Source organism: Gossypium hirsutum, chromosome D01, assembly GCF_007990345.1.
Source record: "Gossypium hirsutum isolate 1008001.06 chromosome D01, Gossypium_hirsutum_v2.1, whole genome shotgun sequence".
NCBI lineage: Eukaryota > Viridiplantae > Streptophyta > Magnoliopsida > Malvales > Malvaceae > Gossypium > Gossypium hirsutum.
The window spans coordinates 57,817,429-57,828,899 of NC_053437.1; the positions used below are offsets into that span (position 1 = coordinate 57,817,429).

The window sequence follows — 11,471 nt, forward strand, 5'->3', positions numbered from 1 at the left end:
GGGTGATTAGACTGCTAATTCGGGAGCTTCATTATCACATAATTGGGCGCTGATTAGCCGACCTCATTATAGGCCGGTGTGATGGACTGTATGTTAATCTAGTGCAGCATTCTTAGACAGATATCGCCACCACATTGGCTGAAATCACAACCTAGTCAACCGAAACTTCAGAATTCGAAACCCGGCAATCATAGTTAGCCATCACATTAATTTCAACTGCCTTACTCAAATGCGACACCGTTTCCTCCTTAACTATTGTTTCTAAACAGCATGCACCCCTGGTTAGATGGATATGGGACCACAACTTTTTGGGGTCACTTAGATCTCCAACATTGAATCAATTTTCAACGACTAGTTGGAGATGCTCCTTAAAAGTCTGCAAAACAACAAAAATGGAAGAGGTGACCAAAACAAATGGCTTATTTGTCAGCAAAAACAACCCACTCTTTTATTTATATATGCATTAAGCTGTTATGCTGTCATGAATGTAGAGAAGTATAGAGATTTTGGTGCAGTCCTGTCCATTTTCAATGGTCTTTTCACATCAAGAACCCGTGAGACAACTAGGTATTGGTGGATTTATATAAACAGGCAAGACCGCAAGACAGCTCCAAAAGTTGGTGCTCCCATGTTCCTGCTTTACTGGAGGTTTTTTTTTTTTTTTACATTAGAAAGCTTTAATCATTAAAGGGAAATTTACCTTTTCCTTCAATGGAGATTTCTTCAATGAGAGAGCTACCTGAATTTGTAAGACTCTTTTCAAGTTATTTCTTGTTCCTATATGTTATTGATTCATTTGTTCTAAGTACCGTGTGTCTGCAACAGATGTCAAATCCTCAGGGAATAATGGAGGATCCTAACTTGTTCCATCAGTGGCATATGAACTCTCTTGACGAGCTCAGTTTCCTCCCAGTAACAGCTGCTGTTGATAACTATCCGGATTACAGTGGCGCCATTGGTAGACCTCCAAAGCAGCTTAAAACCAACTGCTGGGGGGATTCATGCAATGCATCAAACCTTGAAGCTTCTGTTTTTTCTCCTGACGCTCTCTCTTTTGCCGCTTCCAACCACGTAATAAATCCAATGGGGATTTTGAAGCCTAAAGAAGAAGAAGCTGCTTCTTCTAAGAGCATGGAACCTTTCCCTTCTGAGATCTTGTTCTCTCAAAACCCCTTTGGAACCCAGAATTATGTGCTTAAGGGTTGCCATGGATCTAAGAGGCTTGGAATTTCTCAGACACAAGACCATATCATGGCTGAAAGGAAACGCCGTGAAAAGCTCAGCCAGCGATTCATAGCTCTCTCTGCTATTGTTCCTGGCTTAAAGAAGGTACAAATATACACACACATATATACATATACATACTGGTACGGGTTTACGTATTTTGTTAAAGTTGCAAAGTGATTGACAGATGGACAAGGCGTCGGTGCTTGGAGATGCTATCAAGTACCTGAAACAACTGCAGGAGAAAGTGAAGACACTTGAGGAGCAGACTAGAAAGAAATCAATGGAATCAGTTGTTTTCGTGAAGAAATCCCATCTCTCCGCCGCGGACAATATTGATGACTTTCATCAGCCATTACCAGAGATTGAAGCAAGGTTTTGTGACAAAAGTGTTCTTGTAAGAATCCACTGTGAGAAAAGAAAAGGACTCCCCGAGAAAATCATGTCTGAACTCGAGAAATCTCACCTTACTGTCATCAATAGCAATACCGTCACATTTGGGAGTTCTGCTCTTGACATAACAATTGTCGCTCAGGTATTTTTTACAGTTTTTTGTGACAATTATTGAACAAATCATTATTTCATGTACTTTCTTCAATTATGTCTATGTTTTCTTTTTTGGCAGATGGATATAGAATTCTGTATGACAGTTAAGGATTTTGTGAAGAAGCTTCGTTCAGCTTTTGAATCGCTCATGTGAACAAATTTCCTTTTTAATTAAGTATAATAATAAGCTTTTCTATCTTGGTATGCATATATATATAGTTTCAGAGTCTGAAAAACAAAGGTCTTATAATGCTCCACCATTGAACACCATCATCAAGCCACTGTTAGCTGATCAGATCAGGTTTATTTTTACAAGAGGATTGTTGTTTCCAGTCAACTTTTTTCTTTTTTTTGCATGGTCCTACTATTTGGGCATGTTGGGTTAATCCCTCTTGTTGTATGACATGACAGCTCCTTTGGTTTTTCTTTGGGAGGTTGAAAATTCAACCAAGCCTATATATATATATATATATATATGATGTCGTGTATCCCTTTATTTCCAAGGTTGAAAAGGGTGGAAAAATAAACATGGTTTTTTTAGGTGAGTGGACAAACTGGCCTTTGTTGGAGTGTTTTAGAGGAACCTCGAGCCTCTTTCTTCTTTGTAATAATATCTTATATATCACAATCTGGTTTTGTAATAGTTTGAAAAAAACATTAATGAAGTAAAGTAGTTATACTTTCTTATGATGTTTGTGGTCTTGGGAAATTCCCAAATTTGTAAAAGCAGAAGAAAATAGAAAAACATGCATGGCATATATGTACTTTCATGATATTGTTTGTGACAATATGGACAAAATCAGACACTTCAAAACCTTGGCATATATATTGATTTGGAGATTCATTGATTTGATTTTGTCTATATAATTACTGTATTAATCTTTTTAGGATAACTGTCAAATCCTAAATATATTTTTAGAATTGATGGTGTTAAGCTAAAATATCATTATAGTATTTAAATCTATGTTTGAAAAAGAAAAAAAGGATGAGTTTGATACAGTTGGATGAAGCTATGTCAAAAATTCAGAAATTGTGCTGGTGATTTGGAATTTGTTCAACCCGTTATCAAAAGAGAAGATGTGTCATTTCTTCTGTGACCGCAATTGGTTTTTCTCTTCATTTAGCGTTGAAACCTGTTTAATTGGTTAAAAGGTGAACTCATGTTTTTCAACTCTTTAGTGTTGCTTTTTTGCCCTTTTAATTTCTTCCATAAATTTAGAATGGATATTATAAAATTCTGATATAAATGATGTGTTTGTAGATGTCATCCATAAGATCAACAAAATATAATGAATAAATTTGAGGTTTTATAGTAATAGTGTTTTTTTTTATTTATCAAAATATTCATGTCTTTTAGTTATCAATTAAATTGATTTTAAATATGTTAAATTTAGTCCTTATGTGCTAATTTGATATATTTTTTATTTAGTCCTTGGTGTGATTAAAAAGTTATGCAAAGGAGTCTCTAGATTTGGTGTTTTAGGTATTGATTTTATTCAATTTAGTCCTCGCCTTTAATTTTTATGTGATTTTTAATTGAAATCTATACAAGTAAGAAAATAATTTTCTAACCTAGTAAATATATAAAAATATATTTAATTATTTGTCAACAAAAATCTAAAACATTACAAGCAGCCAAGTTTTAGCTCTCAAAAGAGGAAAAAAAATTCATCTGTTGGGGATAAACCCGTGTAAGCAACAAACAAGAAAAGTAGTAAAGAAATTGAAAAGATCGAACACACAAATTTTACGTGAAAAAACCCCTCTTCAGCAAAGATAATTTCACTAAATCGGCAAAAACGAAGAGTACAGGGATGGAGATAAAAACTAAACCTCAAAACCCGAAAATAAGAACCTAACTTAAACATAAAATTCCATGAAAGCTTGTAAAAGCTAATACTTAAATGTGTTATGGGTTAATCTTTCCAGGGTAAAAATGGCTTATTTAGAGGATAAATTCGTAGATCAAATAATGTTAAAATAATCTATACTAATCAGAGTTTGACAGGGACAAATAATCAGAATTTGACTGGAAGAAGAAAATCGAGAAAATTGCATGACATGTCGTCACGTCGTTTCTGCTTCTCCCCTATTTCATCATCGCTCTTTGTTTTTGTCCTAATTTAACCGAAATGCGAGCCATATTCCACATTGTCTTTTCATAAATGATAAATTTATAAATTAATACGTTGTAAAATTTCATTTCAATCTTAAAAAATACAAAATATTTTGTTTTATCTTCTTAAAAATGATAAAATCATAAATCAATACATGATAAATTTATATTTTTACTTCTAAAAAATTTATAATTGAATTTGAACTTTCTTTTAAAAAAATTGAATTCCCCTCTTACAAGCTAACATGAGTACAATTTAATCATTGTCCCGTGATATAGGGGCGGAGCCAGAAATTCAATTTTGGGATTAGAATTAAATTATATATTTTTTCGAAAGTAAAAATACAAGTTCACCATTATAATTTTTAAATAATTAAATCAAATTTTATCATTTTGATGGGCCAAAGTATAATTTTACCATTGCTAATTTAAAATTTTATAAATTATAAAGGGACTTAAAGAAAAAAAAATATTTTTTAAGAGAGACCGAAGCCCTTGCCAGCTCCTTGGCTTCGCCACGACAGAGATATTGGATCTTTATGACCCCTGAGAGGACATTGGCCACTGCCATGACTTACATTTCTACATTTTGAACAAAACTAACTGGATATTTGGTACGAATTCTTATTTTACATTATTCTTTACTGGAGTAAGTTTAGTGATTAATTTTTTACCATTAAAAAAATAAACGTGTTATTGGTTGAATATTATATTTTAATTTGGAGATTCGTTGATGTGCTTCAACCTTTCTTGTCTCACAATAACTTTAAAATCTAATTATTAGTATTATTAACTGTTTGGAAGATGGAACACAAAAGAAGCTTAATCTTGTTAATTGATTAGACAATCTATAAAATGAAAACACAACAGCTCACAACTCTAATATTTTGTCTGAAATTAGCTCCATGTGTAATGATTTGAATTTAAAGATAAAATATTTAATATATCATTCACGTACGAGTTTTAAACACTATCGTTGAATGATAATATGATATATCATTATTGAAAAACAATGAAATTTTAGAAATAAATTTGAGTGAGTTAATTATTATTGATAGAATCTCAGTCCCCTCAAAAGATCACAGTGATGCTGTTAGCTCTATGCCTAGAGTAGAAAAATTAGCAATTCCTACAGATTCTATCAATGTTTTTATATTTATCTAATCCAGAAAAATACTTTTTCCATTCAATTTTGATCGACCCCCTTTTTTTTACTGAAACATTTTTATTTTTTATGGCAACAATTAAATGGCTTTTGAGGGTATTTCTGAAATATGCATTTTGAGATTATTTTCAAATATGTGTTTCTTTTTAAAGAAGATATTTCTACCCTAATCATTGTCGAGATCTTTTATGTTTTAAGAGCTGTCAAGTTTTTCGAGCCTATCAAAATTATGAAAGTGATCAAAGGAATGGATTTCAGTATTAAAAGAATCTTGACACTTAAAGATATCGAAGTTTGTATTAATACCCAAACTCTTTCCCTAATCCCTTACCAATGAACCGAAATCATGATATTTTTAAAAATTTAAATGAATCTCGACACCTATAATATTAAGCTCCATTTAAATTTTTTATAAAACTAAAAATGTCACGTAAGATTAAAATGGATCTAACATATGAGGATGTGGATGTAGGCTTCATTTAAAAAGCTTAACAAAATCTTAATCTCATAAGAGTAAGTATAATTTAAACAACGCCATTAATCTATATACTATCCTTATTAAAAAAAGGAAAATTTTAGAAAATTTAAACAACCATTTCAAAACCCTAACAAAAGTCTAATTCTAAACTCTATAACCAACCAACCTCATTTGTTTATTTTTCATAGAAACCTCAAAATTTCTTCCTCTATATGTTGTAAACTATTATATATATTTAAAAATTCTTAAATCCAAATTTTAATGTTATATAATGGTTGCCTCCTCATTAAGATTGAAAAAAAAAAGACATGTTAGCATACCGCAACAATGGAGGAAACTCTAGTGTCTCGATATCTCAATAATATGGTAATGAAAGTGTTGCTTGATAACGACTTTTATAACAACCCGATTTCTAGTAATGCCAGAAAAGATAGTTTTAGGATCCGATTCCCATAAATATTTAATAAAGATATTTCCAGAGTTACTATATTGATGAATTGAAATTTGGTTAAGTGATTTAACCGAAATTGCGAGTAATTATGGCTCAGGGATTAAATTGTAAAAGTTTAATTGCTATAAAATTTTAATTAGATTAAGGCTTGGGGACTTAAATAGAAATTAAACAAAGGACTAAAATAAAAAATAGACCTATTCTAAATATATGTTAGTGGACAGCATGATGCATGTTAATTAATTCAAGTAATTCAAGTTTAATTAAGTAAAACATAATTAATTAAACTAATTAACTTTAAATTAAGTATATATATGTGAAATTAGTGGAAGGAGAGGTGAATTTCATCTTCTCTAACTATCCAAAACTTTGAAACAAAAGGGGAGGACGCCATTGTAGGGTTTTCAAGCTTTTTGGCCTTAATTTCAAGTAAGTCCCTAACAATTTTTCTTTGATTTTTATGGAATTGAATCATGGGAGCTTGATTTAGGTAACCCATGTACTAATTTGTGGAATTGTTAAAGTTTTAGAAAGTTTCAGTGGTTGAGAATTGAATGATTTAGGTGTTAAATTGTTAAAAATTAAGCTTAGCATATGAAAATGACTAACTTGTAATGCTTAATTGTTAGTTTTGTAAATTAGGGATCAAATTGAATAAAATGAAAATATGTCATTAATTGTTGATATGATAGAAAATATAGGGTCCTTAATGAGTTTTGGTGAAATCAGGTTTTAACTTGAAGGTCTAGATATAAAATTATGCTTGTATCGGGTTTAGGGACTAAATTGAATAAATTGAAAAATATGTGAAATTTAGTATTTGATTTTGTTTTGGCTGGAAATTGATAATATGATGTGTTTTTATGATTATTCATAGCTATCAACAGTACAGAATAGACGAGTAGGAAAGGAAAATAAAAAATCATCAACAAGTGACGCGTGAAACCTTGATTTGTACTTTTATGATTCAAGATAGAAATATTTGATTTTTGTATGCATGTTTATTGATTGATGAGTTTCTAGGATAATTCTATGGTGACAATATGAAATGTTTCGATTGAATTGCTTTGGTTGAGTCTGAATACCGAAATAAGAACTAAATTGAATAAAATAGGAAGTAGTATGATTAAATTGATAAAGTATGATTGGTATGAAATTGAGTTGAAAATATGTTATTTATATGATATATTGATGATGAATTGTGCATAATGTAATGTGAATTGAATATTAATACCCTATTAACTAGTCGGGCTGAGTTGGATATAATTAACATGTCATAGGATTGAATTGTGTATAGGTTTATACACTTACACGCCAGGATGCACTTTGTGTGCTAGTATGCGCTTTGTGCGCCAGGATGCGCTTCGAGCACCAATATGCACATTACGTGCCAATTTCGCTTACTTGATTTTTATATTAATGCACTTCAATGCCAGTTTGGTGTTTTGGTTGGACGATCCGTATATTCATTCGAGTTCAAGTTGGGTTAATAAAGAAAAATAATGATAAGTTTAATTGTTTATATCGAAATGAACTAAAATGATGCTCAAAATTTTGAATGTGTGCATATATGAATTTGAAATGGAAAGTAAGCATATTTTTATTCAAAGCAAAAAGGAATCGAGCCTTAGAGGCCAAAACGAATATGGATGAGTTGGTAGACTCTAGAAATGGATTAACTAGTAAGTATAAGGTGAGTAATGGAATAAATTACAATCAACTCATTGAATTAATTCCTTGTTTATGTATGTAATTGAAAGTTGATTAGTAAATGTGTAACCTCCCCAACCTACCCTAGACAGTAGACCTAGGCTAGAGAGGTCAAATTCGCCACTGAGGTGGCTCGGTCATTTTACAAAACAATTTTCAATTTTAAACCTATTTCATACAAGTGATTATCTCAATTTTATGAATTTAAGACTAGCATAAACTCTAGCAGGAGAAAATAAATCAATAATCCTTATATAATAATTAATCTGTTTAATTCACTTAACAAATAAATAATTAACGACAGTAAATAATATTAATAAATAACATTCAACCTAAGAGATATAATTAAAAATAGTTATCCCATACCACAGTTTTTAGTAAAATAAAATGGTTTCCACAAGCCAATACCACCACTCAATCCTAATAATTTTGTTTCCCACTATGGAACCAGTCGGTTCCAATCTAACTAAATCAGAATTGAAATCCAACCATTCTCAATCAGCCATTTAAGTTCTTACATATCTTATTAGAGCTCGCAAATTTCTATTTATATACAATTAGCTCTCCGACTCTTATTTAATTTCGAGTCCTTAGGAGAGCCAAGTGTGACAGAGTATGGCAGGTAGCATAACAATGAGTGTAAGTTATGGAAAACACTTATAATGAACATTTCAATAGCAAAGTCATGAGGTGTCGGTGGTGTAGCTGGTTATCACAAATGTTGTTTTACAATTTACCATATGCACCAAACGATGTGGTTCAATCAATCACCCATCCGCTTAACACAAAAATGGGCTCCATACAAATCCTAACCTATCATATATGTGCTGCATTCAGATTTAATTTAATGAGATTCTTTTTAAAGATAATATCTTTGACTGTAACATCAGTACAAAGAAAGAGATACTATCCATCCTGGATACATTTGAAGTTTAAAAGAGATTACAACCAAGACACGATATGCACGCTTGACATAAAGTCAAGTCATACTAGACAAAGCAAACTGTAACAGCCCGGTTTAGATTCTAGTCGGACAGTAGTTTCAGGACCACAAATCTGAGTCAGAATAATACTTTAATATTACTTTTTGTGCTTATAGTATGTGAATTGACATGTGTGAAATTTTCGTGATTTAATTTATCCGTTTGTGTGCGTAATTTGTGAAAAGACTAAATCGCATAAAAAGTAAAAGTGGCATTCTCATTGTTAATATTCTAATTTTTTATGATTTGATTTATGGGAAGTCCTTAAAAGGTTAATATGCCATTATAAGGTTAGTGGACATTTACATCCATGATTCAAGTAATTTATATTAAGCTTTCATTAAGGTTAAAATAGTAAAAAGTAAATAACATGATATTAAATAAAATAAAACACAAAATGGCCATGCAGTTAGTTTTGTTTTTGCCGAAACTTGAAGAAAAAAGAAGCCATTTTTGTGTTTTAGGTTCGGCACCATGAAGCTTTAAATTAGGTATGTTCTTTGTTCGGTTTTTGAAAATTTTTACGTTTTTGAGATCGTTGCTTTGAATACTAGCTAGCACATGCTTAAATTTTTGAATTGGATGTGGATTTTTTGATTTGCCATTGAAGAGAGCTTGTTGTTTTTTTTTTGTTTGATGATGAAAAATAAATATATGTTGTTAGATTATTATGTTTAATTAAGTAATTTTTTATAAAAATGTGTAAGGACTAAATTGTGAAATTTGTAAACTTAAGGGTAAAAATGTGAAATAAATAAAATAAATGGGCTGCTAGGGACCTAAGGAGAATTCGGCCGAACATGGGTTTAGTGAAATTTTGAGTATTTTTTGTTTTGTGAAATATGGACTAAATTGTGAAAAATGTGAAATGTTAGGGGCTAAAATATAATTTTCTCATTTATGTGTTTTGAATAAATTTGAATGAAATGTGTTATTAAATAGCCAAATTTGAATTTATATAGATCAAGAACAAAAGAAAGCGGAATTAGATCGGGGAAAGTTGAAAGTGGTCGAATAGTCAATTCCATCCGTTCGTTTTCGTACGAGGTAAGTTCATAAGTAAATGAATGTCGTTAATTTGAATGTATATGTATTATAAATGCCGAATTGAATTTTAATGAATATATGTGTAAATGTTGAATTATTTTATGCATGGGAGAATTCTTTACGAGCTTGATACGATTGAATTACGACATCCGAAAGCCCCGTACGAACCATAGGATTCTGATATGTGATTTTGCGTAAGACCATGTCTGGGACGTTGGCATCGATTTGAGATTTACGTGTAAGACCATGTCTGGGACATTGGCATCGTATATGATTACGTGTAAGACCTTGTTTGGGACAGTGGCATCGTTATTTGATTGCATGTAAGACCACGTCTGAGACGTTGGCATTGTACGAGCTTTTTGATCTATCTGCGTATCCTTTTTTATTCCGAATGGTTCTACGGGCAAAGGCATGGCAAGACCGAATGTGAGTTTGATTTAAACGATTAAGGTAAGTATTAAGTTTATACGAACTTTGAAAGAAAAGGTATGTGTTGATGATTATAGTGATCATGTGAACTTTATGAGAAATGAGATTATATATATGTACGGAGTTAGTTAGGTTTGGTTGTTTTAAAATGAATTATGAATGTTCTTGTGTTAATTTATTTTCTTATGGCTTACTAAGCTTTCCAAGCTTACTTTGTATGTTTATTCGTTGTTTTATAGATTTTGAAAGCTAGCTCGAGCTCGGGATCAGGATTGTTGAGGAGCATCATCACACTATCGATATCTATTTTGGTATTTGAAAGAAAACTTGTATTTATGACTTATGGCATGTATAGTCTAGCTTGATATGATTGGTTTTGAATTGTGTATATATATAGCCAAGCCATGCGAAAATGGCTTGCTCATGTTGCTAATGGTTGTGAATATTTAGTCATGATATATATGTGTAATGTATTTGTTTTATGATTCGCTTATGTGATGTTAATGTGGTGATGGTTGTAATTTAGACCATGATAAGTTTATATGAGCTAAGTTATATTTATATGATTGCTTGTATATTGGATTTTTAGGTATGGTTATAAATGGTACAATTAGCTTTGATTCTAGTTGTGAAATTGGTTGGATTATCAGAGGATAAATTTTATGACAAAATATATGGATAAAAGGTCGATTGTGCATATGTATTTTGGAAACGGTAAAGGGTGTGTATTTATATTTGGCTAATAATAGGTAAAATATATTTATTCATGCTTATGATATGTTTTGTTCGTGATTTTGGTAATTAATGGTTAAGTTGTTAAGTTAAATGCTTGAGTTTAAAATGTGCCTTATATGTGATTTATGAATTTGATAAATGATAGATAGGTATTTTGGATATTTATTAGTCAAGGGGTATTGTAATTATGGTATGATTTGATTCGGCTATTTTATATATAAAATTGGTAGTTATTATTTTGGTAAAATGTGCATAATATGATAAAACTAAATTTTATACTTGACCATTATGTGAAGTTGTTAATGTCGTGTATATATATATAAATGTTTAATAAATCATGTGGTTTGGCTTGACTTAGTAAAATGTGAAGAAGTGCACAATTATAGATAGCGTTTTTGGAAAGTAGTTAATGAAATAGATTTATACAAATGGATGTCTTAATATATGATCGGTATATGAAATAAATTATACTTAGTTATAAGTTAAGTATTCGATTGCCATGATTCATTGGTTATAATCTTTGAATATTAATTTGGGTAGAGTACAAATTATAGAATCGAAGCATGTTAGTTTAGTTTAAAATT

The 11,471-nt window shown here is 30.9% G+C and overlaps 1 protein-coding gene and 1 long non-coding RNA gene across 2 annotated transcripts; both read left to right on the top strand.

Annotated features, from left to right (window-relative positions):
- Positions 1-403: 403 nt before the first annotated feature.
- LOC107921877 (transcription factor bHLH25) lies at positions 404-2,460 on the top strand. The gene is made up of 4 exons (XM_016851700.2): positions 404-747; positions 826-1,329; positions 1,412-1,759; positions 1,850-2,460. The coding sequence occupies exons 1-4, from the start codon at positions 712-714 to the stop codon at positions 1,922-1,924; spliced, it is 963 nt and encodes a 320-aa protein (XP_016707189.1). The 5' UTR covers positions 404-711; the 3' UTR covers positions 1,925-2,460.
- Positions 2,461-9,092: 6,632 nt separating this feature from the next.
- On the top strand, positions 9,093-10,639 carry LOC121213965 (uncharacterized). Its single transcript, XR_005909557.1, has 3 exons — positions 9,093-9,164; positions 9,636-9,720; positions 10,392-10,639. It is a non-coding gene; the product is annotated as an uncharacterized lncRNA (long non-coding RNA).
- Positions 10,640-11,471: the final 832 nt, after the last annotated feature.

Bases quoted from the DNA above. Each gene is read 5' to 3' on its own strand.
- LOC107921877 (XM_016851700.2), top strand. From the start codon at position 712: ATGGAGATTTCTTCAATGAGAGAGCTACCTGAATTT. The intron at 748-825 runs GTAAGACTCTTT...TGTCTGCAACAG, and splicing joins TGAGAGAGCTACCTGAATTT to ATGTCAAATCCTCAGGGAAT. The intron at 1,330-1,411 runs GTACAAATATAC...AGTGATTGACAG, and splicing joins TTGTTCCTGGCTTAAAGAAG to ATGGACAAGGCGTCGGTGCT.